The sequence below is a fragment of the Molothrus ater genome, chromosome 3 (genome assembly GCF_012460135.2).
Source record: "Molothrus ater isolate BHLD 08-10-18 breed brown headed cowbird chromosome 3, BPBGC_Mater_1.1, whole genome shotgun sequence".
NCBI lineage: Eukaryota > Metazoa > Chordata > Aves > Passeriformes > Icteridae > Molothrus > Molothrus ater.
Genome location: NC_050480.2, coordinates 59,491,320 through 59,516,755, shown reverse-complemented (window position 1 = coordinate 59,516,755; position 25,436 = coordinate 59,491,320). Strand labels below are relative to the sequence as shown.

General features: G+C 36.6%; 1 protein-coding gene across 1 annotated transcript; it reads right to left on the bottom strand.

The window, feature by feature from the left end:
• Window positions 1-237: 237 nt before the first annotated feature.
• On the bottom strand, window positions 238-6,785 carry TMEM244 (transmembrane protein 244). Its single transcript, XM_054514163.1, has 6 exons — window positions 6,753-6,785; window positions 4,533-4,618; window positions 3,948-4,021; window positions 2,767-2,892; window positions 1,242-1,286; window positions 238-332 (listed from the first exon to the last, which is right to left on the bottom strand). Exons 1-6 carry the CDS (start codon window positions 6,783-6,785, stop codon window positions 238-240), a joined length of 459 nt encoding a protein of 152 aa, XP_054370138.1.
• Between the last annotated feature and the right edge of the window lie 18,651 nt (window positions 6,786-25,436).

The window sequence follows — 25,436 nt, the reverse complement described above, 5'->3', positions numbered from 1 at the left end:
TCCTCCTTATGGCTTCTTGGTTTTTAAAAAAGAGACAGTGTTTCTAATTACTTGATTAATAAAATATGTACATACAAAGCTGAAAGTGATGAAATTGTCAAAAACATAAGATACAAGAGGTCTGGTAAGCTAAATATTAACCTTACAATTAGACAGTTGCTGACTTCATTTCAATTACATTGATTAATGAAACAATAGAATTCACATAGATATAAAGGCAAGTGCTAATACTCCTTTTCAAAAGTCATCTAGAATTGGGTAAATGAAGTTGTCTTTGAACAAGTAATATGCCAAAATCTGTCCTCCACAAATCATTGAAATTACTCCAGATCCTGAAAGAAAAGATATGGTTGTTTTGTATTAATTTTTGTAGTGGAATACAAACTTTATGATAAAACTTTAAACTGACATTAATTTCATCTTCAATTTAAAAAAAGACAGCCCTCCAACTTAAACATTTTACCCAAGGCTTTAACTACTTACAAAGATATCAGCCTCCACAACTGCTATTGCAAAATCTGTTGTAGGACAGGGAATTTATTTATCTCTCCCATCACTTAGGAATTTATTGCAACAGTTGATCTTTGTTATCCATAATATAAGAAAGGAACAGAAGCCAGTCCTTTTTCTTAATTACTGTTTTTCAAGATAATCAACTTTTCATGTAAAAATCTATGCTTCTAGTTTTACAGAAAATTAAGCATTCAGAAATGTAGTTTTGCCATTCACTTTGAGGAAATGTGATGACTGAATTCATCTCATCTTTCTTCATAAGTACTTGTACATAATGTTTATAAATCTTTCCTCTGAAGGTACCTGTGTTTCTTCATTGATTTTAAAGGGTATCAAGAAAGGCTACAACTTTGCACAACTTTCTTTCTAACACCTGAATTGAGATACATTTCAACTTATTACAGGTTAAATAAGTCATGATTAAGTCCTGACTAATTGAGATTAGTCAGGACTTAATCATGACTTATTTCAAATCATGTGTCTGCTGTTTGTTTGCAAGACTAGTGTTAAATGGGCATATTCTGGCCTTAAAAGAGAGGATTTTTCTAAGATGTGGCAAATCCTAGTACATCGTTTACCTGGGTCATTAAAAGAATTATTAACAAAATGCCTTCACTTCTTCTTTAAATGTTGACAATTCTGAAATTAGTGAGGCAACAATTCATATTATAAACACTAATTTTCTATGCAGATTTTAGCACCATAAACTTTAAAGAATGAAATTATACCTAATGCCAGCCACCAGTGTAACATCAGGGGAAATTCAGACATAACTGCAAGAAGAAGAAAAGTACAAATGTAAATTTTGAAACAGTAAGAATGGGGACAAGTAAGCAGTGCACTGTGGTATCAAAGGTCTGCTTAGTTATGTTTCATAGATTATATTTTTTACAGATATTGAAATGACAAATGCTTTAGGTCCTGACCAGCACCTGCCCTGGTCACACCCAAGCTGATCCATATCCCCACTGTGGGATAACTGCAGGGCCACTCTCTGACCCCATATTTCCCCCCAAAGAAAGCTGACAGGGGCATTAAAGGGGGTTGGGAAGCACACTGCATATGCTGAGAGCTCAGGGTCAGCCAGCACAGGTTTGGTTGGCCATCTGAAGGAAGCAATGATCAATCTGGGGCTGTTGGCACATCAAGACACATAATCCGATATAATGACAGAAGCTAACTCCCAGTAAAAATTATGTACAAACCGGGGGGGGGCGGGGGTGGGCAGTTTGGTAGCTTTTATAAATTCCTGGATTTAAATGCTAAAATTATTAATGAGGAATAACAGTAGTTTAAAACCCAGAAAACCAAATTTAGTAGATGAGAAATTATGATTAATTTTTTAAGATAAAGTCTCTGTTGGTCTCTGGCTTAATTTGTTAGGGAACTGGGGAATCTCCCACCTGTATAATGTGCTAAAAGACAAATGGGCAAAGCAATGGAAAATGAAAGATTAATCTCTATGCAGTCAGGAGGGTGTCCTAATTTGTCAAAAATATTTTCCTTTCTCTGCATTCAAGAATAAATATATTAACCTCATTATTTTAAGAGAAAAGAATCTTGTCTGACCCTACATAGGATCTGGCAAGGATGGAGTTAAAATATATTTCCTAATTAGCCATAGAAACATTCTGCTAAACAGCATGAGAAGAGGGAGCAGATTACTAAGTGTTGGCAAAAAGACATGATGGGTCTCATTTACAGCAGCTAATTCTTTTCTTTTTCTTTCCTTTAAGGGGTAGAGTTTCATGGGGGAAATGCGTTTCTGTGGTAAAATGCTTCATTTTCCTCATTGAGATTTAGTTCAAATGATCTGACTTAAAACCTTTGCACTGACTTTGCTGAAGAAAACTCAGTTTTTACTCTGAAGTTGAGCTAAAGTGTTAATGAGTAGTTCCTAAAATATCCAGACATGAACAACTATTAATGTCTTGTTTTGAAAAAAACCCACATCTCCCAGATGCAGAAATTATATCTAGCCTGGATCTGTTTGATATGAATTGTTAGAATATGAACTAAACCTCTGACTTTTTCATAAGATTATAATGGTTTAAAATTCTGCGGCACATCCAGAATTAAGTTTAAAATGGGAGAATTTAGAGGCATGAGTCAAATGGATGGAAAATACAGATACATATGTATTTAGCTTTAGGGGAAATTAAGTTAGTCCAATAATACATTGTACGAATCCTAGTGGATTTGTCCTTCAACTTGTGATATTATGTGATACTATTTAGCAGTAAACCTACTTACCGACTGAAGTTATGATGATATGAATAATAGTAACTGTTACAGCATAGTCCCAAACCCATTCTTCCACAACCAGAGCAAACAGCAGACCACAAAGGAAGAAAGTTATTTCCAGGGATATCACAAGAACTGTAAAGGAAGATAGGATATTTTCACCCAAGACGGTTTTTGAAAGACTTCTCATATTCCAAACAATAGCAATAAGGAGATAAAATACCTGAGACAGTTATGCATTTTCATGGATGGACTGAAAGAAGGATGCAATACTAATTGGTGGTATGAAATAGCTGCTGTCTTTCACATATAAACATGTTGCATCAAACTGATAAAATTTGGGGAAAAAATCATGTTGAGATACAGTAATTACATTTGGCCTTGAAAAATAATTCTAATGGAATATGCTTTAATTTTTTTTCTACTGGCATAACATAAATGTTCTTTCTTCATCTGAAATCAGTATTAACACTGTCCAAACATCCATGCATTTTTATTACTCTTTTAAGCTTAGTACCAATTTACTGTTGAGTTTTATGTATTTTACTGACAGATTATGAGGTTTGCCTTTGTAAAATACATTAAAAATCTGGTAAAATTTTATGTATGCATGTAATTTCTTAGGAATTGCTGTTTAGGAAAAGAATATATTTTGAGAGCTTCAGAAAAATTGCAGAAATTTTTATTGGGATATATAAAGATATTTTTAGGGATTGAGCTACAATCAAATTCTGATATTTTAATGCCCACTGTATTCAAGCATTACCAAAGCAAAATTGCCATTAGTTGAATGTGACCCATTTCTCTGATCTGAATCCAGTGATTCATAAGAAATTTGCTGCAGTAAGAAAATTAAATTAAACGACTTTGTAAAGGAACTTGATGGAGAATGGTAATTGTTCTGCAATGAAAATGAAGCATCATGGCAAAGCAGGACATTTTCTTCTGATGATGCAAGATCAGAAGACGAACTCAACAAAAGGCCTAAAAATCACTTGAATTTTAAATAGCAGTACAGAAATGAGAAGCACTGGCAAGATGCATAAACATTTAATTGCAGTGTAGTTAAAATACAGAAATCATTACTAAAACAGCTTTAAAATACTATCCATTGGAAGACAAGTTTACATCCATATGCAATACAGTTTCTTGAGTGAGGGGAAAAAAAAAGATAAAGAAACTTCAGTTACCTAAATAATATGGGTTAATCCATGAGGGATTTGTTTTAAAATCAAAAGGTGCCAAACCATCCAACATTTTAATCCTGTGAAAACAAAATTAATAAAGTTAAACAGAGAGTTCTAGTATTTAATATTTAGAGTTTAGATTTCATGACATATTATGAGTGTTTTTAAGTAGTATTTTAAATGGAATACTCTTGCAAGCTAAGTCCCATTCTGAGTTTTAGGTTTGCCCTTGCTCACTTCTATTTAAGATATTTGGTGTTATGCATGATAATCAATAACTTCGTGGAGGGATATAATTTCTCTTTTTCTTTGACTATAAAATCTTTATTTTCCTGTCATTTTTTCATGTCATCATTTCTCTTATGTTCATTAATTTACATGGTCTAACTGCAAGGACGAATATTAGAACCAACATTTTATATTAGTTTTGAGTCTCCACTTGCCAATTTGAAAGAAGTTCAGGTACAACAATTTAACTGAATTTGAAAAATTATGTTCCTCAGTCTGCATGCTTCCTTTAAACAGGCATATCTCCATCCATGAGTTCCAGTATGCCAGCATATCAGACTGAAGACAGGAAAATCTTACCTGAATACTGCAAAGCACACAGAGAGGACCACGTAGTACACAGTGTAGAAAACTATTATGCATATCAACAGGTTCACCAGAACAACCTGCAAAAGGGCATAAAGCAGTAAAACCTAAAGCCAGGTTAACATCAGGCATTCTCAGAAAATAATTCTAGATTTCTATCAAATATAATGTGAAAAAGGTATGCAAAATAAAATATTTAGGCAGAATTTTTGCTGTTGCTGATTACATAAATGTGCTAAAAGCTCTTCGGTACTTTTCAGCTCCTAATGTGTGGCTGTAATGCATGGCTTTTTTCCTATCATATATTCCTATATACCTACTATATATACAATTTACAAGTGTTCCTAAAAGGAGGAGGACATTTCTTGATGGCTTTTAAGAAATTAAGAAGGTACAGAGAAGAGACTCAAAAGGGAGCTATAGCTAGAAATGTTTGGGGTTTTTCTCCATTAGGGCTAGAGCCCTAAAGAGGTCAATCTGTTTAGCTCCAAGGGATGATTTGATTATGATGGATAAGTACCTTCACAGAAAATGCCAAGTACTTAAGGGGTCTTTATCAGAAAAGACACAAGAAGTAAACAGCTACAAGTTCTAGCTAGACAAATTCAAAAGATGCAGGAAGGACATCTTGACTTGTAAAGTGAACAAACTCCCTCTGGAAATAAGAGATCTTACTAAGCAGTAGTAGATGCTTCTGAGGATGAAACTTCAACACTAACATTCATTTCTGGCCTTAGTTCTTTGAGGGGTTGTGTGGTAGGTAATGTATTTACAGAAGCATCCAACATTGACAGAAGTGGGAACACTGTGAATATATCAGACCACCTATTTTTATATTGCTAAATGTTGTAAAGAGTTCAGTATTGAATACTGCATCTATCTCCCACAAGAAGAGGGACCAAAGAGCTTTAGTTTCTAATGCAACAGGAGATAAATCCATCATGCCTGTAGAGACTGCTTTTTCAATAACAAAAAGTCCAGGACAGTCTTAATAGTTTCTTTTTTTTTTTTTTTTTTCTTCTTCAAAACAAAGCCAAGCAAAAACTGACAACTATTAATCTCTTCAGCCAAATTGGTTTGTGGGCTAAATACAGCTCCTCTGCACTGTCTGTATTCTTATTCTAAATGAAAATTGGCCAAATAACCCATTTGATCCCTTCCTTTCCTCAGTGCACACCATGACTATGGTAATGGAAATCAACTACAGTGCCACATGTAAGTTTGGCAGCCATGCTGCCTCCTACTCCCCTGAGCAAAACTTCAAGCATTGGAAGTTTAATGTCTGGCACATTTTTGGTGGGAATCTTTTTCGTTTCATTGCTCTGGGTAGCTGCGCTTTTCCTGTGATTCTCTTTTATCCATCATCCCTCCTCTTGCCACTGCCTCTGTGAAGCCTTATCTGCCCTAGTTGGAGATTGGTACAGTAGTAAAAGTGGGGAGAGGGGACTGAAGGGAACATCCCAGAGCTGAAGGAGGGCTGTGAGACGATGACCTATTGACCTGTAATTACAGTAGGTGAATTCCCAGCCTTGAAGTCAGCCACCAACTTTGTTTGGCCTCAAAGGCACAGTATTTTTCTCTTTGCACCCAGAATATTCCTAGTCCCTGTCTTAGGGATGTAGTAAGGCATTAGCCATAGTATGCTTTGCTTACTTGAGTAAGCCAAGGAAATGCACACAACATGAAAATAAAAACACTGAAAATTTTCCAGTTTTATCACATTCTACCTATTTTTTTTTAATTTGACCTTGCCACAGAAATTTAAACATAGAATTTTTTTTTAATCTGAGAATACTTTTTATTTTCAATCTACTTTTCCCTTTCTAGATCTTCTGGTATTTCAAAGCAAAACACTCACAAGTTAAAATCTACAGGATTATTCATTATATGTCAAAACAACTTAAAAGAAGAATCTTAGGAAAACACTGCTGACATCAAATGTAAAATTTTATGACACTTCAAGAATTTTATCTCATAAGTGGAACAACATCACATATTTTGAAATTCTTTTTATAAGATGTACTTTGTGGTACTTGCTGCCAGCACTATAGGATAAAGTATCTTTTTAATTTTGGGTTTTTTTTAGGAAGAGAACATTGAAGAACGGTCTGTAAAAATGAAAGCAACAGCTCATTCCAGCCCCGCAGCAGTTGTCTAAATCTCTAATACTATCTGGTGACATATACAACACTAAATAAACTCAATTCCCTTTACCTTGGTTTCAGCAGTTTTGACCTTGAGAGCCATGGACACATGATGAGTGAAAGGAAGTGCTCTTGTTATATTCCATATGCCAACTTTAGCAGGAAGAAGCAGCTGGTTTTCACCCCAAAAAACATTCTAACGGGTAAGTATAGGACAGGGTGGGGTGAGGTGAGTTGATTGGATTAAACTGAATTGAGACAGAAGACATCTGTGAGCTAAATGTAAGCTGCTAAAGAGCAAAGAGAAAATCCTGCTTGCTCATGCAATGTGAGTACTTTTGGAGCTACAGTCAGCCAAAGCACATCTAAAACATAACTTGGCTATTTAGACACAATATTATTATTCTTTTCCACCTTTTAATTGCTTTTTTTCAGCATTCATATGATCACAGTTCCTTGGGGTTATTATAACTTCCTACTTTTAATTATCTTTTACATTTTCTAGCATTAATTCTATTGACTATAGATGTGGACTGGTACATTCTTCACAATGTTCTTTGCTAACATTTTTCTTCTGACTATCACTTTAATACATCAAGTATAATTCACATTAAATTAGGTATAATTAAGTTAAGAAATTCCAGACTTGTGTTATGACTCTTTTTTTTCCTGAACCGTATTTTGTTCCTTCAGTAGAATGAAATTTTGTGTGCTTTAGAGCACATCCAACTTCTGGTGAGCAACTCCTTAATGGATTCAAATTTGACTTTTTACAGGCACATTATGATTCAGTATGCTGTATTATTTGGAAAAAGAAGATGCTTCTGAAACTAAACCAAGAATGAACTTCTTCTTTTTCTGCTGACACTAACATAATATGTGCAAATTTCATTAGGGTTTTTTATGCCTTTTTAGTCATACAAAATAAATGTTATCTGCTCTAAAATGCAGTCTGCATTCGGCAAACAAGAGCTTTCACTCATAGATTTGATAGCTCCAGATTGTGAATACTGCCAGGGAAATTGCTGGTAGTATTGTGTGAAATTCCTTTCTGTGCAAAAATGCTAGCATGAAAATCTGTACATCAGTAAAGTCCTATTTTGGGGGCTGAAGTGATAACAAAGGAACATACTGAAACAAAATAAAAAACCCTAAACTAAGTTGCTTGAACAGTTGCAATAGTCAGAGGTAGCAAATAAATGAAGAAATATTTGCTTTAATAATTAAAAAATATTTGGAAAGGAACAAAATTATTCATTCAAAGAGCACACTATCTACCCCAAAGAATCAGCTGAAAACAGCCATGATATAAAATTAATCTGCAGAAACTTTTTCAGTAGCTATAATTAGCAAGATATTTGAAAAAGTAGTGGATTGCATTAATCTCAGCTAACTATTAAACATAACAAGGGTTTACATTCACTGACTTCTTCACAAAGGATGGATTTAACCAAAGATTGATGATAGAAACAAAATCAACAAGTTTGACTGAAATGTAATTGAAGCTGTCGGCATGGATTTGTTGGGCAGACTAAGAGGTTCTTCCCATTCCTCTTGCACAGTTGAAAACTTTAAATACTCTGAGATAACAGATAACATTTCTGTTGCACCCTTGCTTTAAGATCATAAACAGTTAAATTGTGGTAGCCCAGGGAACAGGAGTAAATCAAACTTGGAAGTGGCAGAAAGTGTGGGTGACCCAAAATACTGACTAAGTCACTGAATAGTGAATGTTAACTATAAAGATGATGCTGTTAGCTACATGCTGAGATAATGGAATAATGACTTTTTGTATTTTTTATTTTCTTAAAATTTACTGGATCAGCTGCAGGAAAAAATGGCGACTCCTATTCAGCAGAGAGAGACAAAAGAGAAGTTTTAATGGAAGTTAAAATAAATTGTCTAATCTGGTTTCAAAAAGCCCTACTTTTTTAACACATACTTTTTTTTTTAGTCATTACACTATAGAATTTTATTAGGACTGTGAGGAAAAATAGTACTCCATTACTTTTGAGCCCCTGGAGTTGGTGCTAGTTTGCTTTGTGAAAACCGACAGGAAACAGTTCTTTGGATAGGATATCAATACCTGACCCTCACATGCTTGACAATTGTTAGTAAAAACTATTTTTTGACATTGGCTCTACACTTGTACTCTCTTTGTAGTGATATGTAATGGACAATATCCAAGATACATCCAAAAAACCATAGCAGTAGAAAATCACAGAATGGAGAACACCTTCTGAAAGTAAAATTAAAGATACTTCTATAAGGCAGTAATTCTTCTTAAGAATATGATAATGGGACCTAAAAGTACCAAGGCAGTACCTTGTTCCTATCTGCTTCCTGTACCAAAACAAAAAGTTAAATGCAATAATAAACTGTGAGGAAAATTTTGTAAAGCTTACAGCTAAGTTTGCTGCCTAAGCTTATTATTTAGGGCTGGTTTTCTGGGTTTTGCCTTTTTAAAGGATGTTACCATTTACACCCACAATATGTGATACTGTCAAATATTATTGCAAAAATCAAAAATTAACAACAATTTGAAGAATGGTATCATACAGCAATATTACAGGAATATCTCATGGAAAAGAACAGGTAATTTGTGTTACTGTTAAGATGATTGCACTTCAGCTCTGGGCCTTAAAAGTAATGCTAGACCAGGAATCACATTTCTTAGGTAATTCCAAAACTTGAAAAAAGTTTTAGAATCAGAGAAATTAATAAATTCCAAGTTTTAGATTAGTTTAATTTAGATTTATTATCCTGAAATCTTTAAAAAAATAGAGAGCTCAACTAAATGGTTGCAGACTGGATTGTGTGGTGAGAAATTTTTAGTTTATTGGAGGATGGCATCAAAACATGTGTACTCTGTCTCCATCTGCTGATAGGGAAGAACTACACTTACATTGTGTGTGAGGCTAGAAGAGCTTGGAAAAACAAATGGTGGCCACTACTTTTGTGTCTGGAAGTGATTGGCAGAATCTGTCAATGCAGTGAAGGGAACTAAGATTTCTTCACTTGGAACGTGTCATGGCTAAATACAGCTTAGCTGTGTCCTATGAAGGACAGCCCCTACAGACTGGCACTGGCCACATACGCATTGTCCAGCCTCAGTATGACGGCTCGACTCCCACATGGGAGGAGACAGAACCATGTGAGGTCTAAACTCTACCACCATGAGGATTAATGCAATTAGCTTCTTTCCTTCTTCAACCTCTGTTGCAGATGGATCCATTTTAAGGGGTGAGGAATCTGAGAATTGGGTGGAAGCAGGAATGTTCTTTGTATGTTCTATTTTTACTTTCAAATTTTGTTGAATTGCTTTTAACAATGCCCCTATTCCTGGTAATATTATCTAAAAGAACTTAGAATATAATTGATTAAATAAGATGTGAATTTTAGGAAAAGTTGTCTCTTGAATTTCTGTGTTAAAGCTTACAAATTCTAAAATGTTCATAGCACCAAAAGAATTAAACTCAAAAACTGGTATAATTCCTTCTGACTAGCAAACTGAAAATGAATTGGATTCTTTTTAGAAATAATTAACCCCAATGAGCTACTTGTATCTAAGGAGTTGACTTAATTAATAGCAAAAATAGTAAACATCTTTTGTTTTGCTAACTGACACTGTTGGCTTTGTGAACAAGTTCAATATAAAGCTTGAAAGTATTGGCAAAGAAACCAATTTAATAGGCTTTATTTATCAAACTAGAAATTAATTTTATTGTTTGTGAATGGCGTGGGATTGATAGAACTGAAAATGAAGTCTTCTGTTTATCCAGAGAGAAGCTATAACACAATTGCAGCAATGTAAACTTTCCACTCTGGCCCCACTGTATGTCTAAGAAGAAAGTTTAATTGTCTGTATTAAAAAAAAAAAAAAAAAATCAATATTTGGCCTTTCTGCTAAGAAGCTAAGCCTGCTGAGAAGCCTATATTTTGAAGATATTCTGGCATTTCCACTAGTGTTAGTGGGAATTTTTGATAAGTACAGTGAAGCACTGAAAAATCCCTTTAGGACTAAACCCACAAAAACTGAGGAGCTGTGAAATTGCTGCTATGGTTAGAGGAAAATGCATCGTGTGGGATCAAACACTTGGAGATAGGAAAGGCTGCTGCACCTCCATGCTCCTAAGATCAAAGAGTAGCCAGGCTGTGTGTAAGCACACACACAGAGCATACCTATATATGCATACACATCACATATATGCATATATGTACATGTATACATGGATACCACAGAGCTCACAGACATGCACACAGACAACACCCGTGGTCTCATTCTGCTCCTGTTGTGGTCTGAGTAGGTTGGGAGCTCATCAGTGAGAAGATTTATACATATTTATACACACTGAAAGGTAGCTGTGACCTGGCTCCAGAAGCTGGATCAGCACACTGTCTGCCCAGTAGCTGGCATCTTGATTCCAGTTTGTCCAGTTGCTGAGACCAGGACATACTCACCCCTGTGACTGCAGCCCCACTCCAGTTTCGGGCCCAGACTCTCACACTCAAACACACTTTGCCACACTTGTTCCTTCACCAATCACCTAAATCCCTCTTTTTCCAGCCTTTGGTTCCACCCTTAAACACCTCATTACAAATACTGGGCAAACTCATAAAACACTCTTCCCCTGCATCCATCCCTTTAACCACACTGTGTCCACACTGTGTCCCATCCCTTTAACCTGAAAGGTGATTCAGAGAGAAACTCCAAGTGACTCATCTTGATGGGTTTCATACCTGGGCAAAGGAGCTGAAGTTCTCCTGACAAAAACCTGGAAGGTGTTTGCTCCTCACAGCTGTAATTTGTGTTTCCACCTGCCATTGAATGTCAGAAGTCCCCTGTCTTGCAGAGATGGATCAGTGGTTCTCCTTGATGGGCCTGGGATTAGCCCACCATGTTTCTGTTTGAGCTTCCTCTCTGACACTGTCTCTCTCTGCTCTCTCTCATGGGTATGCCAACAGGCTTTTACCACATCATCTAGCAGCTGCCAAGCCTGGTTCTCCACCATTAAAAAAAGCCAAAATCTAGCTGACAGGATATTGCAGGTGATTTTGGAATGGTTGAGCAGTTAATGGGACTATCAGCTGTATGGCTGATTCAACTATGAATTGTGTACTTTACAAAAATCTCAGCAAGTAGCCACCCACTCTGTGTATACTGGAAACACACCAGTGCCATGGATGCTCCTGGGCCATGAGGCATGGCATGGGTGGTGTGCCCTCACTCCAGCAGACAGAGCGGCTGCCCACAAACCATGTGGGAAGCATGACCAGGGCCCGGGCCATCCTCCCCGGCTGTGCTAGCCAGCAGGGACAAGAACATTTCCTGTTACTATTTAATTCAATGTGCCATCCCATTTCTATGCCCAGGAATGCTCCCAGTCACTGATTTAATTTACTGTGGTGGATGTAACTGTCATAGATGTCACTGTTTTAATTTACTGGGGTAGATGTGACTGTAGAGCCTCTACACATGACCTGTCTCATTTTCGTTTGTTGTAGGAAGGTGTCCCCAGCATAGCAATATGTGGCACTAATAAATGATCTCTTTTTGGTGCTCTTAGGAGACAAACTGGGATTGATTTGGCATGGAAACTGAACTCCTTTTTTCATTTGCAGAAGTGTACCTTCTGATTGAAGGGCTGATTCCAGCATGGGCGAGGTAGCAGAAAGAAATTTGCACTGCCAATAGCTATCAAAAACCTGTTAATTTACAGCTGGGGAATTGCTGAGGAAAGACTATTGGGACACCTACATATTCACACGTTTCCCTTTGCTCTCTGAAGATGGAGTTCAAATACACCTGCCTCAGTGCTTTTGCCCTGGGTTCTTAGGATTATGCAGTAAATTGTTCTGCATGCATTTTGTCCTGTTCGTGAAGTATGCTTCTTCTGTTTATCAGTACCTGGGGAAAGTGATAGTTTTAGAAGGAGCAAGCTTTTGAGAAAGAGAAATGTGTATAGAGGAGTCAGGATAAATGATGTATTTTCCTATTACATTGAAAATGCCACAAATTTGTGATTTTTGTTATTTGCCATCTTTAGTTTGAACTCATCCTTCTAATATGAGAAAATAGAGGAATTCTAAAACTGATCTGATGTGGAATAAACAATGTCTAGGGTGAATTTCCACCTGCAAAATTTTCTCATTTATCATGATTTTTCATATTTACACTGCATTTGCCTAGAAAATAAAAATGTGTGCTGTTGAGACAACTGCATTACTCACTTGCTTGAGTTTAGCAGGTTTGAAAATGAGAGTAGAGATGGTGCTGGGGCATTGTCTCATTCTAGAGAGAGATTTCCTCCATTTACAAGTAAAAATGTACTTTTTCCAACCTTTTACTCCAAAAGCAATTTTGAATCTTCAGGTCAAGCACTTTAATACATCAGACAGCTTCTGCTCTCTGATGTTAGGTTACACCTGTTGCATTTCATTATCTTCTGTTCAGCACTAATTACATATAGACAAACTCATTCACTTGACCCTGTTGACCCTGCCATTAGGACTTTAATTAACTCTTGTGACCATGATCCATGGCCCAGAACAGAATGCGAGTCACTTTATCACAGCTAGATTGGCAAATGGGACTAAAGTCTATTTTCAATGAATTGAGCATTTGTCTGTGATCACTGAAGAGGAGGTTGAATACAGATGCATACAGTAACCCAATGAAACATCCATGTATATTTATATTTTTGACGACTAGTGTAAGCAGACATATCATTAAGCTCTAAAGCATGATAAATGTTGTCATCTAAAGAATTTTTACTCAATTTCAGTGCTCCTCTGACATTAAATACAGCTGATATTTGTCAGAAAACAAACAAACAAAATTGTATTTATGACATCTCCAAAATGCACGTCAACAGCTCTTTAGTACAACTCCAGTTTAACAGAATTCATTATTAAATAGTTTTCTGCTTGATAATAGCTAATGACATCCTAATATGAATTTCAGCAGCCTAAAATCTTCCCTGAATCCAACTTTTTACACTATGTTACTCAAGTTTCCAGCCTTTTGGGGATTCCCCTGCCAATTCAGGATACTCTAAAATTGGAGGACCTGTGTTCATAGCTGACCTTTTGTCACTCTTTGGTTCCTGTCACTCACTGAGGCTTGGTACTGCTAGCTATTGGCATGCCTTCTAGATGGACTGACATCAGCTGGCTCTTAAGTGTTAAATCTCCATCATTATGGAATAGGCTCTCAACAGAACTCAGACATGCAGGACTTGTATCTTTTTACCATCTTAAAATCTAGGAACATTGTATTCTGACACTGGTTTTAATGTTTTTTTAAAGTTTCTTATTAAATTTATGGAAATTCTTTTGCAGAAAGAAGGGCAGAAGTCCTTGTCACTTTGAGTCTGAAGCAATTATAAAAGGATAATAGCATTTTTCTATGTCAGGTACATTTCCTATGTCCCAATACATATGGTATTAATAGTCAAGGAATAGTATAGCAGCAAAGGTGATTTAAGTACTACAAGCAGATAAATGTCCAGTCACTTTTAAGAACAACTGAATTAACATTAAAAGTAGGGAAAAGAAACCCACTCACATAAATGCATGAGTACTACCAGACCACCCACCACCAAAAAGTACATCTTTTTTGCATTTCCTGAGCAGACTCTGGTAGCTGCTTTGGGTTTGGAGGTATGGCATTTGATCTCTAGCTGTGACTAGTCTTTCTATTAGTAACTCATAACTTTAATACAAACAGTCTGACTTGGCCATGTCATTGCTTTTCCCACATAAGCAGCTGCAGCTCCAACAGTGAGACTACTCAGGTAGGGCCAGTTTGACTGTGAACATTTTCAGGAACAGCATTTTTTTAATCCCAGAGAGATATTGACAGGAGCAGGAGATGGGTGAATTAGAAGGTGTCTAATCATCAGTATGTTGTTCCATCTTCTTTTATGGAAGATGCTACAGGTGATCTATATATCCAGTCACACTGTACAGAAAGTATTAGCACAATTGGAAATGCTTTTGTTGGACAACTTGAGTCAGGATATTTTTCCCGTCTGAATGTACAATACTGGGTATACATACAGTTACCCTTTGAGGCTTCAAAATAGCTTTTACCTGAAAATGTGTGTTTTCATTCACGTCATTTGATTTAACACATCCCGCTATTTAAAATAATCACATACCGGTTTAAATTGCTGTCTGTGCTCAAAATAGTTGCCACTAGATGGCAAACTGATTGTGTGCAGCCTTCCACACAAAGGGAACGTCTCTGCTGTGTGCTAGGTGACCAGGTGAACGTATTACATCAAATTTATCCTGCCCTGATTCCGTTGAAACCAGTGGAATTACACCAGAGAAATAGATGGCTCTTTAACCTTAGGTACTGAAATCGCCTACAGTAAGTAAATATCATATTTGCTTCTGTTTGCTTGTTTAAATTAAGTCTGTTGTACTAAAGCTTTTAACTTCACATCACACAGGAAAAATGCCAGAGTTCAGGCCCATCATTCAGTTTTAGGTACCAGGTATGTTCCATGGGACTCAAGAGATAGTGAGTGGCACATGCCAACAGAGACAAAAGAGACTTGAAAACCAAAATCCCTTTTCATATGTGCCCAGCTGTACAGGACACGTGTGAATGCTCACATTTTACAGTGCCCAATCCTTCATGTGCCACAAATCTCTGATTTGGAGAGTTTTGCATCCATCGCCTCACACAGAGCCTCAGCTAGGGGCAGAACCTCTTATGATATTATCCTTTCCTTTTCCCTCATAATGTTGCAGTAGTGGATGGCTTTTCTAAGCAGCTGCTGCACATTTCCATACACAAGTGCTATTTGTGGTCACTTATAAGAACTCATTAACACATTAACATACTCAAGATCTTGTTTATATCCATTTCACACCAGTGAAACTTCACTGTTGCTATCATAATGCAAGGAAATAAATATTCTGTGATCTTTCATTAGAGACAATTGGCACAGGCCTTGTGTCTGTTAGTGTACTTCTCTATTGTTCATTGGTCTGACAACACCTGTCAGAGACAGAGATCCCTTTTAAAAGCAGGAGTTAGACAAATGCTATCTTGCTTGCCTATTTTACTTTCCTAAAATTCAGATGTGTATATATAAATGTATATTTAAGTATTATGTTCTTCAAGTGTCATTAAATGATGTTGATATCCCTCCTTGATAAGTTTTTATTTGAAATCTGTTTTCACAGGTTCTTTTGTGGATTAGGTTATTTGAGATTTAATGGTTCTTAAGAACAAAGGATCAGCAGTGGTACTCTCATTTTCTTAAGGAAATAGGCTGGCAATTCTGACTTGGGATATCTTTTAAATGCTAGTGTAGCTTACTTGTGTCACAATATCAAAAATAAAATTTGCGTTCTATTTTAATTTCTATTGGTGTGGCAAATCGGCAGTTTTAAAAAATATGCAGAGGGTTTAGGAAAGTCAGATCCTCAAGCAAAATTCATACTAAAAAGATTTGCTTTAATCCAGTTCCTGAGAAAAAGTGTAGTAGGTCCACTGGGCTGACTGAATAGGTGTGCAGTTCCCTCTGGTTTTGCCAGGTCTGTGTCCAGTGAAGTGATGTTTATTGCCACCCTCCAGAGGCCTCAGGGATAAGGTAGGCATCGCCCTCTGTGTGCCTGTTAAACTTCAACTGTGCAGTAAAGCAATCATTGCAATGGGATCCCTTGCACAGGGCCATTAGTTATTAGCCAGAAAGAATCAGCACGGCATTTTTCTGCCTCGTGAGCAATTAGCAATGTGCAAGCAAGCTATCCCAAATTTCTTAATAGCCCTTTGAGTACCAGAGATCAGCCACACTGGGAGATGGGACCTCAGGCAGAACCAATTCATGCTCTGAGGCATTGTGCAGGATCTCCACTTTTCTTGTCCTCCCTAATGTGTCCCCTTATATATGCAGATTTTACCAGACTTGGAGGTGGAAAAGAGTAACCACCACATTAAATTTGCCAAACACACAGAGGATTTTTTCTTCCTCTGCTGTGTAAAGTGTGGTTGATCCTCTGAGATCACATCACCTATTGGGCTCTCAGATCTTGCCACAGCCTTGGGCACAAGTGTTACCTTCCATGTCCAGTTTTCTGACTGTGACCAACAAATCTCTTACTCTTTTGGGCACTGCAACCTTGTTCATCTAACTTAATAGCTTAATTTTGAACAGAAAGCAGTAACAGGTCTGGCTTAAACATAATTGTGTCCTACAGGAGCTAAAGCTACAGGGTCTAATGGCTCATTCTGGCTGTGGGCTGTGAAAACAAAAGATCATACCTGCTGGAACATGCAACGTCACCTTATTGCGATGCCAAAACCAATGTTTTCAGAGTTTTTAGCCAAAATGTCAGACCATTGACCTGAATATACAGATATGAGTTTTTCCCTTGCAAATGAACTACTCTTGAAAATTTAGCTCCTTCATAGGCTTTTCTTTCATGTAGAAGGTAAGGGGATCCAGTTCTTGCATTAAATCATCCCTTTTATGGTTTGAAGGGGCTCTTTTAAATAAAATTAAATGAATGTTTAAAGATCTATTTAGTGTCTCAGATTTTTTTTTTTAATTTCATTAACTTGTTTTTGGTACAAGACATTGTCTTACTCAAAGGAAAATTGCTTGGAGTAAACTCCTGCAGTATTTCAGATCTGTAATTCAAATGCAGTGGCATTCTCACAGCCTAGAAGGCTGAAGTCATTTTTCTGTAACAGATTGTTAACTTTTCTGATGAAAAAGGAATTTTTTTTTGAGGTTGTAAGCATACATTCTCATACACTTTTAAAATTAAAAAAAATCCTTATTTTTGAGTGACCTTTTCAGAAAGGGAAGGATTGTCTCTTTTATGCTAACATTTGTATTAAGAAACAGAGCAGGGTCTCAGGAGTTTTCTTATTTCTTGCTTAAACTTTCTCTGTGGAATTTAGGAGGCCTTAGATTTCCTGTGTATCTGCCATCAGTCTACATTTATGCAGGAGAATAATATTTCCTGTAGTATGAAGTTTTTTGGATGTTTGGGTCAGAGAAAGGTGATATGAGACCTGTTAATGCAAGGTGCCACATTGCATATGTTCACAATGGGAAAAAAAAGAAAAAGGAAAAAAATTAGACAGATTTTAGCAAATTACAGGTTCTAAGTTAAGTTTCTACCATTTAGTACTCTGAGTGAGTATTATATTTAAATTCTTCTGTGCTATTTGCAGTTCTGATGCACTTAGTGAATTTCTTTTCTGTTTTGCCTTTTTTTTTTTGTGTGTGTGTGTGTGTGTGTGTGTGTGCATTTGCTTTTTCTAATTGCAGCATCATGAGCTGTAAACATCACTTCAGGATTAAGGGTGCCCTGAGTTTGATTTCAGCTGATCTGGGCACACTTACCAGTTCCCTCATGCAACTCTTTGCCTTCAGCCCTCTAGCCTGAGAATTTGCACTGCAAACTTGTTGTGCTGTTAGGCACTCATCTGAGTGTGCAATACCTGAGTCACTAAAAGATATAAAAGGCTCTTCTGAGTTTCATCCTCCCATGCTACTACAAAAAATATTCCTTTTCTAACCCACGTTTTTGGCTCTGTATCTTCCTACATTATCTGTCATTTAATGAACTCTGCTTGGGTATGAAAGAATCACAATCTGTGTTTCTTGAGCTTGAAAATAAAATTAATACAATGCTTCAAACTATTGTTCTGTTGAAATTAATTTGTCTACATGATATTCTCCTGTAACTCCAGACTGTATTCTGGTTTCTGTCCAAAAGTGGAGGTTCTATTTTAGTTACAGAGCTTAACCACATAGTTTTTTATTCAGTAAATCCAAGATACAGTGATTTTCTCATTCGAAATCTGTTTATTATTTTCTCTTTATGTATTTAATTCAAGAGCACAGTTGACCCTTTGAGATGAATCACAAGCTAATCAAAAAAGTGCCAAAAGCCCTGTAGGACTGAACTAGATGTGTAAGTTGAAGCAAACAAATCCATGTAGTTTTGCATAAATAAGAGAGTTGTTTATTGAAATATTCAACTTGAAATATTTTGGAATACACAAATTAAATTACATTTCTCTATTTGGAGAATTATCTGGACCTGAAGAACAGTTTGAGATGAGAAGCATTAACTGCCATGGACTGGGAAAGCTAAAACTTAAACTCAAACTATTCTGTAATACCCAATGTCCAATGTGCCAAGGACACACCTTCTCAATCCATCATGTCTGAAGCATTGTTCCAGTAGAATTCAGGTACGACTAGCCCACAGTATTTGAAGCTAGTTCTCAGATCTTTGGGTGGCTCTCTGAAAATGAACAATTAGTGACCATCTGGAAATTACTGTTTAGTATTATATGAAAACTGTCAGAGGCAAAGAAAGAACCTAATTTTCAGCATCTCCATGCAGGTGGCTTTCCTTCTAGCAATCCACTGCTTAATGCATTTCACACCTTCTGACTGCCAGAGTCAATGAAGCAGGAGCTTTGTAACCTTCAATATATAACCTTGTGGAAACCCAGAGGAGATTTCTTATAATGGGGTTCCCTGAGTAAGGCTGGGTTTCTGTACAAGAAATAGTCTATCATCATGCCATAAGAGTGTATCATTATGCTTGTGCCCAAGGGTTCAAATTAAAGTTTCAAAAGCAGTGTCAATGCCCACATTTCTTATGTGTTAAAAGTTTACATTTAACCTTGCATTGCAGCTTTTAAATGCTGTTTTGTTTTGTTTGAATCTTATTCTTTATGCCTTTTACAACGCTGTCTTCTCAGCTACCCAATTAGTTCAACTTAACCATTGACCAACTTTCAAACCACAAGTTAGCCCTCCTGTACTATTTAATACCTGGTAGAACTGGTGTTAATTTTTGACCTCTTGCCTTGGAAGCTTCATCTAATTCTCTTCACATATTTGTCCTGGCCCTTTGTTCAGCTAACCTCATTTCTCTTCCTTTGTGCACCGTGGTTGTTTGTCATCCCCTAAACCTCATCTTCCACACGAGCTCCCAGTCCCAGTCTCCTGCATATACACTTGGCAATTCATTGTCCCACCCTCTTGCTCATCACACTCCTTCCATTTCTTTCTGCACATACATAGCCACTAACTCCTAAATTTCACTTTTGTCTACACTGCATTCAAATTAATTTGTTTTCTCCTCTGTACCTTGTCAACAGAAAGATCCCTGAGAGGCACACATTTTTGTGGAGCTTGGCTGTAATCACAGGAAGAATTAAGTTACTGCAGCCTTGAGTGAGTCCATAGCAGACAGACTTTCCAGAATTTTCAGCTAAATATCTAGCTAGTATTTTCTGAACACTTGCATAATGAAATTTTTCAAACGTGAATAGATTTAAAGAGGAGCAGCATGAATAATTCTCTAGCATAAAGCTTGTCAAATTTAATATTTTTACCTCAATAACTGGATGGAGTAAAAATTTTAATGTAAAAACCCAGAACATTTTCAATATGGGCAACATGGCACACTTTTTGTCTTCCCCTTTCCTCATAAAAGCTACATTATTATATCTGTAAATTGAGAAAAAAACCAAGAAAATAATAAAGCTGAGAAAAAGCAACTAATAAGAAATTTTTCAGCTCAAAACTCATTTGACAAACTAACTCTAAGAGCTGTTTAGAAGTGAAAAATGTTGGGACATCTTCACTACAGACTGTGCTATCTGATTCAGTAATACTATATACAGTTGGAAGCATAGTGTATTAATTGTCTCCAGTGGAATAACTTCCAAGGTGCCAAACCTCAAAGCAACTTCAAGGTTTTGTGCTTAAAAACACAAATAATATTAAACCAAAAATGTATGCCTAAAGACTACCTTCCAATTACCTTTTTACCATCCTCACAGAATTACTCAAGGCTAAGGCTAACCTTTCCAGCAGTTTACAAAAAATACGGTGTTTATGCTATATAAGAAAACTGTTACATATTTTGATATATGTAATACTTATATGCATAATAAGGATGAGGTCATATTCCTATCTGTTTTAATTTAGGCTGCTCCTCACTCACTTAGATCCAGGTTTCTTAGTAGCTATTCCAGACAGGTCAAAGTGGACTCTTTTTTCATTCAGCTTCTATTCATAGGAATGAATGATTATCATATTGAAAAAGCAAAATGTTTTCTCACCTTGAAGATCAGAACTGCTGATTTTTAAGCTACTTGACAAGATTCAGTACAACTTTTATTTTTTACCTCAAGATATCTGAATGATATAATCTAAATTTTCAAAGAATCTAATCACTTGCCATCCAGTGGATGTCACCACAGAATGTCCTGTGTGACTCCTTTGATGTATTTTCCTATCGCAGCAGTGAAGAGCTGGCTGGAAGAGCTCCTGCTCAGGCTCTGCTGAGTCCAAGAGTACCAACACTTCCTGCATTGGATCTGTGGGTATCAAGATTTTACTCTTTTTTTTTTTTTGCTTGTAAAAGACCTGGTGATTAATATATTATCCTCACACTCAATGCAGCATGTGTTTGGACTGCCAGAGGGGTATGGGAGATGTTCAGAAGCAGTGATTCCTGCCAATGTGTTTATCAAAAACTACTTTTGTATTTACTTGCTGGAAATAGTTACTCAGCAGATGAACTGCAGGCAAAGTCTGGGTTCAGGGGTCAAAAAGGGAGATCTTAGAACAAGCTACTTATTTACCCATGCCCAATGAGTTATCTGTTGCCCACAGCAGCTTTTATACGTGGATGACAGACATTTTAAGTTCGCCATCTGAGTGTACAGGCTCTCCTCAGTTACGTGTGATTGGAGTGACTGGGGTGGATGAGTGGGGATGGGAGCATTACTGGAGCTGGGGAAATCTCCCAGCTGTGCATTCCTGACCTGGGTAAAATTCAGCTGCTCTCTCACAAGCTCCACAGTTGTGCAAAGTCTCTGCAAGTTGCCTGGGCTGACGTTATGCTGCATCACACTGGGTGAGACTTGAGGGATGACCAACGAAGGAACATTTGAGCTGACATGGTACCCCAGAACACTTGGAAGTTGAGAACAGATACAGCCAAGGAAATTAAACTTTTGTTATGTGATCTGCAACTTAATACCCCTGCTGTTAAATGGCCATCCTTACATTTGAAAAAACCAAACAAGATGTGAACACCTATTAAGACTTTGATTCAATTGATTTATTCCTTTCTGCAATTTGAAAACTATGTTTCAGAATAGATTTCCTATGTTTTCCAGTTGCCAAGTATGGGATTAATTGCAGGTAAACTTTAAATCAGTGCAGTGAATGGTATGCCCTAGTAAGGTGAATCTGTCAATGTTATTCTTACTTCGCTTATAGGTCAGTTTTTTAAATGTTTCCCTCTAGGAAGTTGTTAGTTAAGGTTTCACAAAGCTATTGATAGGAAGTCTAATAGGAAAGATCTGTGTAAGATCAGATGAATCTCTATTGATCGCTGGAGTCTGTAGAGAGAGCTACACTCAACAGTTTTGTATAAGCACTACAGTGACTTCGTTTAATTGCTTCAATTCATATAGCTCTGGTCTCAGAGATCAGTCTTTCCAGATGCCAAGTCTGTGTAAAACACAATGACTTTTATTTTTCAGAACATTCAATGTCAGAGATATTTCCTGGAGTTCCAGGAGGATCCACGAAGCACATGATATTTTGGCTCCAGAAAAAAATCAATTGTTTTTAGACTTGGGCAAAATTTTCAAAATGATATAAAGGTTTTTGAGCCCAGTTCACATTGAAAATTGCTGCCCTATTGATCTCTGTGGGCTTTTGACTGACCAGTCACTGAGTGGATTTGGAAGTGCATTTTATCTTCTAAATTTTATTTTAATTGTAAAAACATATATAAAACCCACACCATTGCAATCTCACACAGACACATAGAGAATAAGGCAGTCACATTGTTTGAGGGATCAGTGCCCTACTGACTGTAGTCTTGCACTTATTTTAAATATTGCTATCTAACCCACTAAGCCCCTGAAATACTGGTGTGATTTCCCAATCTATCTGATCTTATATGCTAGCAGGACTAATCATCAGTTGTTATGTAGAACTGATCTGCTAAATACCTTACTGATCTTGAACTACAGCAAATTTCTGATGTAAAATTATTTTTTAATTCAGTCCACTTTGGAACAGAAGCAAGAAAAAAGTTGTTTGGATGATTCCAGTGCAAGATTACTGTGTGCTCTTGGTTAGTTTAAAGAGATGTGGTTCTACACCATGGAGAATTGTTGGGTTTGGCTCTTATTAACAGTCAGCTGAAATAAGTTTGAGTCAATGCACACTGAAATTAAACTCTCTCAGCTAAGGTCAAGTAGCAACTGGAGCCTCAGTTTGCCTCTAGTGGCTACTTTTACATCTGTGTTAATGCAGAGAAGCTAAGCAGTGTAAAAAAACCCCAGTTTTTGCACTTTCTATGCTGTACTTGACTGGTTAGATTTATGTGTTATTGGTTAAGCAACCAGGTCTAGGCTGCAGAAACATAAACACACAGCCTTCATATTGTGAACTCTGTATTTGAGCTAGAAGGAGGCAAATGCAACAAGGTTAGAAATGGTTTTCATTCTAATTCCCTATTTTCAGTGACTCATTACTTAAAGAAGTATTTTAGGCTGAATTTACCACACTTAGCTTCTACCAACATTTATTTTTCACCTGTTAGAATATTAGGGAGCAGTTATGAAAGAATAGTGGAGAGAATTTCTCTGTTATGAAAGAATTCTTGTGACATTAATAAATAAAAATAAATGCTATAGACAATAAAATTAAGAATTTAAAATAGAAATTGGCATGGAAATATTCATTGCCTTGGAGTATATCATGCTCTTACTGTGAAGAAAAATAATTCTGAGTTAACTAAGCATTAAGGATTCGTAAGTTGGCTTTGAGCACCAGTAATGCCAGCTATAGTTAAAGAAAGGTGTTCTTGTTGTACACAGTCTGTTGGTTTAGGAACAGATATTGCTTGATGAAACTAGTCTGTGAGAATTTTAAAGTATTAAATATTCACAATTACCATGTTATACTTCCATCTTTTAGCTTTGAAGAGAACTACAACTTAAAATATTTGGAATATACTGTGTCAGCTTGTGAATTTGCAAGCTGTGCAAGAGAGGGGTGGCAACAGCAGTTGTAAATACACATTGGTTTGAATTCCAGGCGAGCACCTACCTTGTCTGCCATGCACATATGCATGTGTCTGTTTCTATAAGCATGTCTTGACATATTAACTACTACAACTGGAGAAGCAGCATGTGCAGTAAGTTTATATAATGTTTCTTATCCTATTTAAATCTGCAGCTGCTGATTCCCTGATGTGTGCAGAACTGTGCTTAGTAGAGCCTTATTCTGATGGGTTGTAGTAACCTAAACAAAACTGTACAGCACTGTGGCCTATTCCAGAAATTAAAAAAAAGAAAAAAAAAATCTTAATTTTGCATAGTATTTTTTGCATGCAGCTTCTTCTTCTTCTCGGACCATGTGATCTTATACCAATCTTCTGATACTAATGCAAATCATGATACACAGGCCTGAATACCCGTCTTCACTACAGAACAGAACTGCACCAAAAGAGAAACAGTTCATGTTTTGGCTCACGTGAATGTAAACCAGCATATAAGCCAAATATGACATGGCTTTCCTTATATGAGACCATTTATATAGGTGATTTCTGCCTTCAGGAAATGATACAAGAAATAGCATTTTATTATAATATGATCTTGTTGTTATAGATGTGGGTCAGTCTATTTTTATGTGTGCTTATGTAATGCAATTATTTTTCCCCAGCTGAAACTTGGCTTACATTCCATAGAGAAGAACAATCCTACTAGTTACCAAAAGATTAAGTAGTTTAATATAAATAAATAAATAAATATACATCTAGAGAGAGAGAGAGAGAGAGAGTAAATACTATTCTTGCTCATTAAGATATATTTAGGTGGTATCTCCTTTTCATTGGATTGATGCTTACAACTATCACATCCAAAAGAGAAGTCAAAAATATTATGAATGGAAAGATATCATGATAATGTAGGAGACAGTTTTTGACCAATATTTCTGAACTGAGAATTGCAATTCAGATATTCACATAGGCTGTAATGTAAGGTGCATAACTGAATTCACTGAACATTTAATAAAAGCAATAAACCTTTCATGTACATCTTTGTGTCCCACTCTAAAGGACATTCTTGACTCCACTGGCTTTCTCTAAAGCCTTAGCTCCCAACTCAGCACATAAAAGCAATGCCATAAGCTAGCCATTGATAACAGCTCCAGGTGAGATTTGTGCCTACAGTAAAGTTACACTACACCATCACCGTAATTATTTCTGTAAGGTGAAGAATATGCATGGTGCTTTCAGGATGAACAAATGAAACTGCTACTTACATCCATGCATCCCTGGATGAGTGGGGAGAAAGCAAGAGACTTTCTCTTTGGAGCCAGAAAGGTCTGTCATCCATTTTTAGCCAATGATCCTAAAGTCTTCTGTGTTTTCTTGGAACTTTTAAATGTTCCCTGAGAACTCATCAACACCCCCTAATGCAGCATTTGTGCACTGCAAATCTGAAAGTCCCTCAGTTTAAACTTCATTTTTCCAGTTTAAATATTTGGAGGTTATGTAAAGAAGGGCAGATGTTCTTCCCAGTACAGTACTCTAATGATATTAATGACTATATAGTTGATGTTCCCATGCTGCATCATTTTCTTTCTAAAATTTAAGGCACAGAGGATTTCGATTTGCAAGAATTCCCTGGGGGGTAAGAAGCTAGGAGGGCTTGATGTACAGT

Coding starts and splice junctions, on each gene's coding strand:
- TMEM244 (XM_054514163.1), bottom strand. CDS start 6,785: ATGGCTCTCAAGGTCAAAACTGCTGAAACCAAG. Junction 2,893..3,947: donor GATTAACCCATATTATTTAG/GTAACTGAAGTT, acceptor CTTCCTTTACAG/TTCTTGTGATATCCCTGGAA. Junction 333..1,241: donor ACACTGGTGGCTGGCATTAG/GTATAATTTCAT, acceptor CTTTTCTTTCAG/GATCTGGAGTAATTTCAATG.